The sequence below is a fragment of the Tachypleus tridentatus genome, chromosome 12 (assembly GCF_004210375.1).
Source record: "Tachypleus tridentatus isolate NWPU-2018 chromosome 12, ASM421037v1, whole genome shotgun sequence".
NCBI lineage: Eukaryota > Metazoa > Arthropoda > Merostomata > Xiphosura > Limulidae > Tachypleus > Tachypleus tridentatus.
In genome coordinates, this window is record NC_134836.1 from 24,721,597 (window position 1) to 24,735,681 (window position 14,085).

The following is a 14,085-nucleotide window of genomic DNA, read 5'->3' on the forward strand; positions in this document are numbered from 1 at the left end:
GGAAAGTGATTTTCTGGTGTTTATGAGTGGGTGGAGGAGGAGTCAAGTGCAAGTACCATCTGCATAATACACTGAGTTAATAGAACTGTATCGCTTTTTTTACTATCCATCTGGTAAGTTCAGAGAGTGCACATATAATTATATTCAACTATTTTTTGTGATATTTGAATACAAGATTTATGGTTAATCTTATATTTATTTTCCAACAGACATTGCCTTTTATTTATTGCTTTTTACCAAATGAAATCTACAGATTGATGCTGATATAATCATTCTCAGTACTTTTTATATTAAAAATGTTCCATTTCATTTTTTTAAATTGGATAAAAACTAGTTTTATACTGTGCCTTTTTAGTCATTCACTACTTGTGCATAAGTTTGAACAGTTTTGTTCTATAAATTGCAACAAAACTATTTTAGAATTTTGCTGAAGTTATCAGGTAATTTTTAAAAAATGTGAACTGTATAAAGAAATATTTAATCAAAGAAATCTCAGTTTCTGGGAAAAGCTTAGTTCATTATGTATTTCAAACAAAGGAAGTAATCAATTTAGTTAAACTGTCTATTACTCTTTAGGACCTGATTAAAAGTCTCTTCCTGTTTTTTAGAGTAAAAAGAGTGCAAAGTACATTTTGTAGTGAACAGATTCTAGATTATTTTTGACCACAGGAGGTTTTTTTTTAATTCAAATGTACATGAGCAAGAAAAAGAAAATACAACTGTAATAGCTAGTTTTAGATAAAAGTACTCAAAAATTTTCAACTGTGATGATATTTTGGTGAGCACTGGAAAGTGTTCATTTGCCCTAACTAGTTCAGGATTATAAAAAATGTGTAAAGTAAGCTGGATTCCTAAAAATAGTTTATTTAAGTAGTAAATAAAAATTAATTCCTATAAATTACTCCAAACCTAGAGAAAATTTGATTAAAATACTTGATACATTTTCATTTGTCATTCAGTATTTCAACTTTTTGTTTATTATGCAATTATAATAATTATTCTCCACAGAATATAGATTGAACACTAACCTAAGCCTCCTACGCTGATCAAATTTTGAGATGTTACTGGGTTTATATCCAAAAAATATAATTAACAGTGATTGTTACAGAGTGATGAAAGAATAAGTTTTTTAATAATTATAATAACACAGTTTGAGCATTATATTTATCTATGCCAATTAATGGGTATGTATACAGCATTAGTTTTGGTATATATATGTAATTTGCTTTGATTAGCAGTTAATTTGTATATCAACAGGTGAATACAGTAACTTAGAAAATGACATCAGTTTACATGTGATTATAAAAAACTTACTAGTAAGAGAGAGCTGTAATTTTGCATTTGATTGCCTTTTTCATGGAATTATAACTACCTTTGAACAATTACTCTGTTCTCATTATTTTCTCTGTGTGGATATGTCAGTTTACAGACTTATTAAGTAAATCTGTTTTTACTACTACTACATTGCATATAAGCATATGTTAATGTCACAATACATAATTGTTTGAAAAAAAATGTTTACAGTAAGTACAATGAAAATGTTGCTTTACATGTCTTTTATTGTCATGTGTAACTTTTTAACATTATAACTTATGCTAGTAGCATAGTTTCTGATATGGAAGACTACTTATAATGGTATTGTTCAATAAACCTCTAAACACTTATAAAACGTCAGTCACAAGTTCTTCTGCTTCCAGAGTTAAGCAATTAATTTGATTGACTAATATATTTTGTTATCTTTGAACAATTATCACAATTAGTGTAATTTAAAATAATCATTTAATTGAAGTTAGTGTTTTTTTAGTATGTTTTTAGTAATTCGTGATTGTTCAGCATAATCAGTTAGAATCATGACTTGCAAAAATATTAAATATTAGTGTTCCAGTTGTGAATATTCAAGCTGTCCAAGTCTCATGTGAGAATGATTAATTAGTTGAATGTAGTCAATATGTGACCCTCCCTGATCATTATTATGAAATTCCATTAATCATTCAGTTTAATATGACTCAGTCTGTGTTTGACATTCAATAGCCCACAAAAGGTTTCAATTCTGACTAATATCTGCTGATTAATTATACTAGCTGTTATTGCTGAGTGCTTACTCTTCATGGTTAGGCAGAACTGTAGTAAATTTGTTTAAAATAATGAAATTAGACATCACCAACAGACTAGAAAGACAGCTACCCATTGCTACTTTGTGAAATCATAAATACCTAAAGTAAAGATCTTATAACAGTAAGTTGATACAAACAAGCTACTGATGAGAACATTTCAGAATGTTAAGAAAAGTTAGTAAGGAAAGAATCGAATTTTTAAATCATGATTTTTTGCACATGTCAGTTTTTTATTTTAAATTTAATAGTTTTTTGTTCCTCCACACAGGCTTAGGAATCTCAGCTTAAAATCAGTTAAGGAAATGGAGTTGCCTTCTCGCTACAGACGAAGAACAGTGCAGTTAACAGGAAGTAGGAAAGATTGTGATTATCCTCACATTCTACAGTTTTACAGGCTTCCTCCAACAGGCAGTATAAGTCTCAAAGAATTTGAAGAATTTGCTATTGAAAGACTGCAAGGTCAGTTCATTCCTTTTTAAAATCATGTAAAAAAAATGTAAAATCCTACATTTGGCTTATCCACAACCACCAACCAGCCAAAACCATTTGAATTCTTTGTAATATTTGTTGGAGAGATGGATGGTTGTAAAGAGCAACATTTCTTTTTGATTTACAATAAATATTAAGCCCTGTTTATCACTTATTTACAACAACTTATAGATTTATACTGGTTTCAAGGAATTCTACCTATTATCAGTAGTTCTGGACAAGGGCTAAAAAAGGAGCCAAGTATTCATATAGTGGTGGACTATATTATATGTATGGTGATTTTAGTTGTCTTTTACTCACCACGATAATCCTATACTTATGTAAGATTTGGAAAATATGTAGCATTGATGCTAATACTTTATTCTTCTGAAATATTCCAGACATGTTTTGTAAGATATTAAAAATAAATATGAAGCTCATTGATTTATACTAGTTTCAGAGAATTAAATTCCTACTCAATAACTCTGGACAAGGGCAACTCTGCTGGATAATATAGAAGAATAGATGACTAGTCATGAATTTTACATATTCCTCAAATCCTGTACAAATGTAGGTTCACTGTGGTGAGTACAAGAATGAAAATCATATGTATAAATTTTGATTTTTTACTGTTGAAACATCTAGTATTTTGCTTGAAAGTAAATCACTTTATTATGCTTGTAAATTATTTGCCAACTTGTCATAAATTGGTTTCAACAACAGTTTATATTTTTTGGGGGGTAAATTTTTTGTAATTGTGAAAAATCTTTGTTTACAATCATTTATATAATATTTGTCAATTTATAGTGACAAATATTTCAATAAATAATTATTAAATAAATTGTTAAATTTCACATAGAGAAGATTTATTTCATAATGCCATTTTACTAGACTTAACCCAGGCATTTTTAATGTGTAATGCTGTTTAACATGTATTCATAACTTATTTAGAAACTTTACAAAGAGTTTAGAATTTAACTAGAATGGATGTTTTATAGTTTTGAGAGCAGTTGAACGTGTAGGATTGAAGTACATGAAATCAACCAATGACTATCGAGATGCATTTTTAGCTGAGTTGACAAAACAAAAATTGAAAGGATATGTAAAAAAAGCAAGTATTTCTTACATTTCATTGTTTTTTAGCTACAACAATGTATAGCTTACCAAAACACTTTGATTCTTAAATAATTCCACACAAAAAATGGCAGTATCTTGCCATTTTTCATGCCAATTTTCATGATTCTGTGCATGTGTGTGTGTGTATGTATATATATATATATATGTCAAATTTGTCTTCCAATACAATATATAATTGTTGACATATAACTTTTCTAATTTAGTGCTGCTTTTTATATGCAAAAGTTTTTGTTTGCCATTAGCCTTGAATATCCAACCTAAATGGATATGTTTTCCTGTGATATTGTTGGTACATGCAAAGGGGCATGTAATAATTCTCCACCAGTAAGTGTGACACACCCTCCTGGTACAACTGGTTCCCTCTATACTGCTTATTAAATCCTCATTTCTTGATTTGGCCCTCACATGTGAAGATATATCTTGCTTTTTTGCATACTTTTGCAGTATATGATCATTGTGTTGGCCACAAATTAGTCCAAGGGTCTGACATTGCTTGCAGGTTGATTATTGGGGACCACTGGTTTAGATATATCTACCCATAAAATTACTTGATTAATCATGTTTGAACTGTGAATTATGTACTGTTTTGTCAGATGACAATGTTAATTACTTGTTTTCTTTTATATTTCATTACTTTGAGAGAAGTTTACAATTATTTTTTTTTTTTAAATAAGATATTAATTCTTGAAAGATATTTACCAAACAGTCCTCAAGATATACTGAATCAAGCTTAAAATTATTATTTTTAAGACTTTTCTGTTATTGCAACAGACTTTAGTACAGTAAGAATAAAAAATGAATTAAATGTGTGTTCAAATTGTGATTGTCTTTATTTCAGTGACCATATGGGCTTTAGAGGTAGTCTAGGAGTGAATGGGGTAGAATTTACAGGGTGTAATGAATGCCAGATAAGGATTTATTTGACATTGAAACTTTCAGGAAACTTGGAAAGATAAAGTATATTGATTATAGTTTGAGAACTTGCCAGTTTGTAGATAAGGTAGAGATAGTTTGGAGGAAGATTACCTTATTAGAGGGGGATTAAGCAGTTTAGGTGCAGAAATTCAGGAAATAAGATGGAAAATGGATAGTTAGGTTAAAGATTGCTTTAGAAAGAAGACTTCTGGGCTTATTTTAGTAAAACAGTTAGGGATATAGAGGCTAGTTCAGATAAACAAAAGTGAGTGATGTCAGAAGCTGTAAATCAGAAGAGCTGCTTGTAAAGTATGAATAAAACCTTCAGAGGTTTAGGATAGAAACACATCTGTGGGCCTTTTGGGGTGATCTTTCAAGCTGTGTATAGAAATAATTTGGTATAATCCAAGGCTTAACTCATTTAGTACTGATGGGTCCAGGGTACTAAAGGTGTGGCTAATTATCAAATTTAACAATTTAAAAGAAAATAGTAACTATAACTACTTCAATAACATTTTTTGTTTTACATAAAAATATCCAAGAGTTGATTTTGTGGCTTTGACAAAAGTATTTTGTATAATTTGCAAAGAATAGTTAAAAAATGTTTGTATGTAATTTATAGAAAGAAAGTTCAAGAAATGGAAACAGATAAAAATCTTCAGGATAATTAGGGCAAGATGTAGTTGGAAAAAGATTTAGAATTTAACGAGCTGAATAAAAATTTTACTGATAAATCTGTCAGCTGTGAAGGTAATATATAGGACATTCAAGCATACTTGTTGATGTTTTAATGTTGCAAGTATTAGGAGCATTTGTTAAAATGAAAGATGATGTTATAATGAGAATTACTGAAGTTGTATTAGATTTGAAAATAATTCATCATATGCTTTGTTTTAAAATTCCAGGTTATGTTATTTAATAGATATATACTTTTCTGGAGAAGATGTGTGTTGGTTTTTTATATATAAAGAATGATCTTCAACCTGTTGAAATTGAAGGAGTTAAAAATAGTAATCTAGATGTTGAAACTATATGGGTTATAGTCATGAATTTCAAGCTTTGATAGTTTTTAACTGGCTATTGTTAGAGGCCACTTAATTAGAAGGTTGAGGTAATTAAGAACTTGTTTAATGAGGTTAGGGTTGGTAAGCCTGTCCTTCTAAGGGCAGTGAAGAATTGTTCTGTTTAAGCTCCTTTGAGTTAAGAAAAGTTATGGACTTGAGCAGGTTTTAAATATACACTTGTTGCAGCACAATCAAGTTTACATCACATACAGACACATTACTAGATAGGTCTCGTCCTACGTTTGGTCGGGACCAGCTACCTTTGCTGCATGAGTACAGTACTGTCATCTTAGTTTATCATGCTCGTGTGTCACATGCAGAAATTTGAAAATTTTGTCAAATGTTATATAGTAACAGTTTTCAGTGATCTGGAAAACTACTGTTTAACAAAATGGGTAAGTGGTAAAATACATATAGTGTAACTAGAAATTATAATAAGCAATGTGAACAGCAGTTTAAGTGGCTTATTTGGAATAACAGTGCTTGCTTTTGTAAATGTCGTAAGTGTATTCTACTTTGTGTGGAAATCTGCTTTCAAAGAGCATGAGAAAACAGTAAAGCATAGAAAAAATGTTAAAACCTTTAACAGTATAGGGAAACTAAGAGACACTTTCACTAGAAGCACTTTAACCTAAGTAGGGAACTCAAAGAATTTGAAATAAAGTATAGTGTCTCAACAGCTTGTCACTATAGTGTTTAATCAATAAATCATCAAAGAGAATTAACAGCAAGTTGTCAAGGAAACATTCTTGAGGAAAATTCAACTGCACCATACAAAGTGTATGAAACTAATAAAAAAAAATCTTGTTTTATTGTCATTATTTTACAAACTAACTGATGATCTAAAAGGCAAAAAATATTCATTGCCAGCTAATGAGTCTGCAGATGTAAGTGTAATGAATTTTTGTGTGTGCTTGCATGCAAAATACTTTTCTAAGACGTTGTGAAAAGCATAAACTTATCTAGGTATAATTCATATCTACAACAGGTAATTCTATTCAATGGTATTAAAGACCTTTTAAGCGTGAATAATACTGATATAAACTGCTGCATAGGTTTAGGTACTGATCATGCACACAATATAAGAGTGATTTGAATTAAGTTTTTCAAGGTTTAAGGATCTCAATCTTAACATTAAATCTCTGAAATGTACTTGTCTCAGTTTAGCATGGTGTTTGAAAAGCATTTAAGATATTGTCTTCCAACATAAATTACCTATATATTGATATTTTTCCCTGGTTCAGTTTAAATTGAAAGGAATACAAACAAGTATATCTCTTAATAAACAATGGAAATGAACACTGACAACTTTATTACACAGAGTAGAACTTCATGGCTAATATAAGGAAAAAGCATACAAATAAATTTAGAATGATGGGAATAACTTAGTCTATGTCTGCTAAATTTTTGGTGGAAAATATAATGCATGCTTTCTGAAAGAAATACTAGATGAAGTCAGTGAACCTTATCTCACCTTTGCAAGTTATTTCAGAATCTCAAGTTTCAAGGAACTGAAACTTTTTGCTTCACAAAGTATACAAAGATTTTCATCAAAGAAAATTACCCTGGTCATTAAGTGATGGTAAACTTGGAGAAAAATTTGAACATGACTTGAAACAAAGCTGTAGGTAAGATTTCAGGTCAATGAGTATTTACTCCCTGAAGTCCAATTCATTGCTGAAAAGTAAAATTTCAGTGAGTATTTAAACAATTCATCTTTTTCTCCTTTGGTGCAAATTCTTTGTTCTCTGGTTTGACAGCAGTTAGTCTTTGAATTTCCACTCCTCAGATCAGGAGTTTGATTACTCTCAGTGGACACTGAAGATAGTTCAGTGTGGTTTTGCTATGAGAAAACACCAGCACAAATTATATTGCTATATTATAAAGCCTAAGTCATGTGTTTTAAAAATATGTAAACATTTGTACCTTAAGGAGGAAAAATTACATATACAGTTCATTACCTTAATATTGTTTTCTCATGTGAAGGTGGACTTTCTTGAAGTACTCACCTGCAGTCATATATAACAAAACTGGTCTGTGTAATTTGACTAGCCTAGTCAAAATGTTGTATGACTATCTTAAGTCTTTACATCACAGCTGAATGAATATGAGTAACTGAGTTTATATATGACTAGTATCTTTACACTTCTTGTGCCTTAAGTCTATTACAGCTCTGACACTATTAAATAATATAAAATTTCTCATATTTATGTTAAACTGTATGTATGCCTTACATATAGTTAAATTGCATACACATCTGTAACATATTTACATGTTAAACTAATATACTATACTTGTTAAACTTCTGTAGGAGATGAAGCATTCCTATGACATCTTAACCCTAGGCACATATGATTGATAAAGTCACCCCTTTCTTGTTGTTCTTTTTTTTTTTTTTTTTTTGTAACTCATAGCTTTTCAGCTGTAATTGGATCATAATTTGATAATTGAATATTCAGAAGACTTTCTACAGTTCCTTGTTTCAATGAACACTAGTATTTGTTTTCATTATATTTTCAGCACTGAAACTTCTTTTGTACTCAATACTTGTTACACCTGTACATAGAACTATTGTACATAACTTTGCACTTGTGGAACTCAAACTGATTCTTCAACAGTCTGACACTACATTGGTTGGACCTGATAATGTATGCGAGGAAATGCTATGCCATCAATATCCTGCTTCTCTTGCTATTCTTCTGGTTGCTTTTGAACTGGATCTGGCAGGAAAATGTTTTTCCTGATGCCTGGCACCAGGCTATTGTAATACCTTTCTCTAAGCCCAGGAAGGATTCCAAAATTCCTTCAAACTACCGTCCAGTTGCTTTGATGAGCTGTCTCTGTAAGACTTTAGAGAGGATGGTTAATTCTCATCTTGTTTGGTTTCTCTAATCAAACAACCTCCTCTCACCTGCCAAGTGTGGGTTCTGATGACAGCGCTCCACCATTTGACTTGAAATGGGCTCTATGTCAACGACTTTCACATTTCGCGTCAGTCGTCAAACATGAGATATATTGAGTGGCAGCTACAGACTTCCCTCATTCATTTATTGAAGTGGACTATGGCAAACAGCCTTAATTTCTCTCTCTCTAAAATCGTTTGCATGCACTTTTGCTGCCAATGGGGTATTCACCCTGATCCTGAACTTCATATCGGTGAAGTTTCACTGCCAGTGGTCCCTCAGACCAAGTTCTTTGGGCTTATCTTTGACTGTAAGCTGACCTTTATACCACACTTAAAGCAGCTTCGGGTCAAATGCACAAGAGCACTGAACATCCTCCATGTCCTCTTTACTACCAGTTGGGGAGTAGATCGATGTTCAATGTTAAAGGTATATCATGCTCTTATTCAATCAAAACTCGACTATGGATCAATGGTCTATGGCTCTGCCAGACCCTCAGCCTTAAAGATGCTGGACCCCATTCATCACCAAGGACTTCGACTCTGCACTGGGGCTTTCCGCACCTCTCCAGTTCAAAGCTTAAATGTTGAATCTCGTGAACCTTCTCTGCACCTTCGCCGCTTGCAACTATCTTTATTATATTTTTGAAACTTCGTTCCTTAACAAAGCATCCCACCTGGGGATGTGTTTTCCTTCCTCAGTGGACCGTACTTCTTCAGAACAGACGATCTGCCATTGCTCCTTTTGGCCTTCATATCCAGACGCAATTGGATGAATTGGGTCTGTCCTTGGATAACATTGCAGATTCCACAGGTCTGCCCATCCCACCATGGCTTATTACAGCCCCCAAATGTGACCTTTCTTTGAGTCATCTGAAAAAAGGCAGATACTCCAGATTGGAAGTACAATCTTTTATTTAATGAACATCTTTCAAACAATCATTCCGTTCCCATTTATACAGATGGTTCCAAATCAGGTAATTCAGTGGGCTCTGCTATGGTTTGCTGTGGTTTGGTGGTTGCGCGCAGAATCCCCTCTACAGCTTCTGTGTTCACTGCTGAACTGTATGCATTATCTCTTGCCCTGGATCATATTGAAGCTGAGCAATACTCCAACTGCACTATTTATACTGACTCGCTTAGTTCTATAGTTGTCCTGGAATTGCAACACGTTGGCTCACACCCTGTTCTCGCTGATATTCAAAATCAACTGGCCCATTTCTCATTAACTGCTACTTCCAGTTTTTCTGGATACCAGGCCATGTTGGTATTTGAGGGAACAAGCTTGCAGACATGGTGGCTAAATCTATCTGCTCTGGCACTATCACCACTGTGCCTATTCCGTACATGGACTATGGTCTTGTATTCAAGGCTCGGCTCCGTGCCAGCTGGCAGTCCACTTAGAGTGAGCAACACGACAACAAGCTTTTTCAAATAAAACCCTATATTGGGCTTTAGCCATCTAGCTTCTGTAATGTTCGGAAGGAGGAAGTTGTTCTAACTAGACTACACATTGGTCACAGTTTTTTAACTCATCGTTTTCTTTTATCTGTGACTGATGCACTAATGTGTTGTCTGTGTAACACTGAAGTCACAATAAGCCACATTTTACTTTCTTGCCATCGTTAAGATTCTGAACGATGGCACTATTTAAAACATGTTTTTTCCCAGGGTTTATCTGTAATATTGGACAGTGTTATTGGTGATAGTGACACTGTCCACCTTGATAAAGTTTTTAGTTTTTTAATAGCCATTAATCTTTTTAATCTCATTTAAGTGTTGGATATTTATTCATTACACCTTTTTAATTGTGGTTCCCTTTTTACAGTTTCATTCTCTCTTGTTCAATTTGACATTGCAAAATGGCCAGAACATTATATAACTCGACACCAGGACGCCAACACTAACCAGGACTGGCCATAATGACACATAACCCAGGACTTGAAGCCAACTTCAGGTGATTGACAGTGGTTCTTATACTTACCTGTTAGTCTTCCTGGCAGGTTATGATCATTACCATTGTGCTACAGAAAATCCTTTACAACTTTGTAGACTGGATGTCAACATTGGTTTTATGCAAGTATCTGTTTTTAATGGCCGTTTTGTTTATACTTTTGTTTCCTTTTACGAATTTTACTACATTTACTTTCCTTTTATCTTTTTACTAGACATTTGGCTACTCATTATTATGATTTTGCTATATGTCTTTTAAAACTTCTATTATTTTACATTTTGATCATGACTGCTATGACACATAACCTGGAACCAGGACTGGAAAGGCCAACTTCAGGTGACTGACAGTGGTTCTTGAACTTACCTGTGAGTCTTCCTGGTGGGTTATTATCATTACCATTTTGCTAGAGAAAGTCCTTTACAACTTCTCTTACTCTGCTTTCTCTCTTAACATTGTAGACTAGGTATCAACATTGGTTTTATGCTTTTTCTGTTTTTCAATGATGTTTCGTCTTACCTTCATTTCCTTTTATGTATTTTACTACATTTAATTTATTTTTACCTTTTTACTGGACTTTTGGCACAGATAGCCTAGCTGCTTTGTGCCATAAAACACTAAATCAATCAGTCTATGCCTGTCAGTCTAAATTTTGGGTGATCTCTCATATGCTTATATGCTTGTCACTCCTCTCTCTATACTCCATATGCTGCACTTCAGTCTTCTGATCTAGTCCTTCACCAACCATAAGTAACCAAGAAAATATTTTCTTCCAAGACTGAATTATCTTTTCTAAAACAGTAGTTCCAGAGTGTTTCTTTGTTCTTTGATTGCCAAGTTCACAGTAAGAAATGATGAGATTATCTATAATTTTGCATGCACTCTTTGAACTGTCTTCAGTTTTATTTTATGTAGTGAAGTTTGTGTACAGCAAGCTTGGATTTATTGTAAATCATCCTGGTGACATGCTAAACTGTCAATGAGACAACGTTTTTGTAATTCATGTATCATGAGTGCTTGATAAAGTCAATAAAAATCAGTAAGCTTTTGCTGACTCAGATTTCATCAGACTGACTGGTTTGGCTGAAATTGAAGTAGCATATTGTACTTACTTGGATAGCAGGAAACCAGTCACACACGCTCAATTAGTGTACATAAATTTATGCCAGATAAGACAGTTAATCCATACTGGCTGATTTTCATACCATTTTTTTATGCCCATACCCAAATTTTAATACATTGTTTGGGCAAAAATATATGTAAATATGGAATATACATCTTTATCTAGAGCATTGTTGAAATGTAGCAAAACAAACTAGTCATTCAGCAAAGCTGCCATGACTTTTTACTGGCAATAAACCAGATTGATAAAAAGAAACATAAGACAACAATGTAAATGAAATACATGAACTATTTTAATCCTATTGTTTTTCTTAGCCACATTTCAGTGGTTTTTCCATTTGAACAGTTAGCTCAAGAAGATCTTGATATAATGAAAGTGGTTAATCAGTATAGAATTTTCCTGGCTCATAATGTCCATCAGACTCAGTTTAGTTTTGGGCTTTTATGTTGAATTATGAAAATACAGTTGTAGAAAAATGTTATGAATAGTTAGCAATCACTGCTTTGAACTCCTACAGTATTCCTCTTAGTACTACATTTGTTGAACTGGTTTTTTTTTCATATGTAACAAATGTTAAGGCAAATGCAAGAAACCAGCTTAAGCAAAGTTTCCTTAATCATTTCCCTACCTGATCAGTATAATATACACGAGTTCATCTACACATTTGCACACTTCAAGTACTACAACTTTTGGTACAGCATGTGTATTTTCACAAAATTTGCTAGACTTTCATTAAAGATCACAAGTATTTTGTATTAAAAATAGATTTTTTAATGAAATATTTTTTACTAAAGATTTAGTTTGTTTGTTACTAGTCTGAGTGCAAAGTGACTTTATGTTATGAATAAAAGTACTGTTCTTCATCGCAAAAAGTCTAAAATATTTACATAATTTCTAAAACCTCCTGAATACACTTCAATAGTTTGTTTTCAGTAAGACTTTATATTCTGTTATTTTCTATTCTCTAACTATGTGGGATCTGTCACTTGACCAACCTCGAAAACAGTATATGTGAAATTCAGTACTTGGAATAATCTGAATAGATCTATTGCATGTTTTCATCGAATTTAACAGAAATGCTGGATGATAATATTCACAATTATGAGGATGTTAAAATATAGAATTTAGACTAGATCTAGTTAGTCATTATTTTAGTACAGATTTAGCCCTTTCCATGCCCACATTCATGAGAATTTTGTTGTTTTCAGCTCTAATCATAGGCCTACTCAGTAACCTTTTCTATTTCACATACAAAGTTAAAGTTGTAAATGATGTAAAAAACATGATACAAACTATTTGTTAAAGCCTAATTTAATCAAGTACATTATATTTGAGGCATGCAAGAAATGCATGGAAATATAAAATGGAGAGCCTGCTTCAAAGAAACAAAATTCCTTAGCATCTTCATTTGTTAGTGCAAGGGAGATGGCTGCAAAACCACTAAAGCCTTTAGTAACTGCAAGTGTATACTTGGAACATACAAAAAAGCCATATTTACAGTTTCTGGGTTTCCTTGAAGCAGTGGACGAAATGGGACTGAATATAATTTTTGCACTTAATAACAATAAATCAGCCACAGTTTAACCACATTGTAGCCTAGCAGATGATGAACAGTGTTAATGAGACTAGTGTTGCTAGTACTTTCAATAGCTAGCTGTGGACAGCAACGTTGCAGCTACTTTCGTTGAGGTACTTAGTAGTTGTGAATTCCATGAGAAAACTGTTGAAGCAGGTGCAGACAGTGCTTCTGTTAAATTTAGGAAAAAGAAAGAACTTGTGGAACTCTATAAATTCCAACTGGACTCAAACTGGCAGCAAAAAAGATCTTTGGCTGAGCAGTTTGGTGAGGTTAACAGTCTATGAAAGACTTTTACATACATTTTAGAAACAGCCAAAACAACTGGTGCTTACTTATGAAACTTCCAAGCTGGTGATGCCATATCAATAGCTGATGCCTGTTGGTTGTTCTATACACTAAAAGTTCATTAGCCTCATGATTTCTTTTTGTATAAGATAGTAATAACAATGATGTGTAAATTGTGTAACTTTCATGAAAATTGTATAATAATAACAGCAATAGCAATAATAACAGTTTGTCAGACTTACAAGTAACAAAAATACTAAAATGTATAAATAAGATATCAATACTAATAAACTTAGTACAAGATACAATTCATAAAAGTAGATGATTGTGTGAGCAATTATTCAGTGACATTAGCAGGAACTCTTGGCAGAAGAACCATATAAGCTGAAAGTCACTTATGGATAAGGCTTGTCTGGAGTGACACTTCTAATGTACATCTTGGAACCAGCACTTGTTGATTAGATCCAACAGGCTCTACTGAAAACTTGAAAGATCAAGTTGGCTGTGAACTTTTAGAATCTGATAAGTCTCCATAAAATCCCACCTA

The 14,085-nt window shown here is 32.7% G+C and overlaps 1 protein-coding gene across 1 annotated transcript in view; it reads left to right on the top strand.

The window, feature by feature from the left end:
* LOC143235239 (DNA primase large subunit-like) overlaps positions 1–14,085 on the top strand; it is a 40,181-nt gene continuing 26,096 nt past the window's right edge. Inside the window, 3 exon segments of the mRNA XM_076473204.1 lie at positions 1–113; positions 2,383–2,573; positions 3,581–3,693. Coding sequence (XP_076329319.1) covers positions 2,417–2,573; positions 3,581–3,693 — 270 coding nt within the window. The 5' untranslated portion in view covers positions 1–113; positions 2,383–2,416.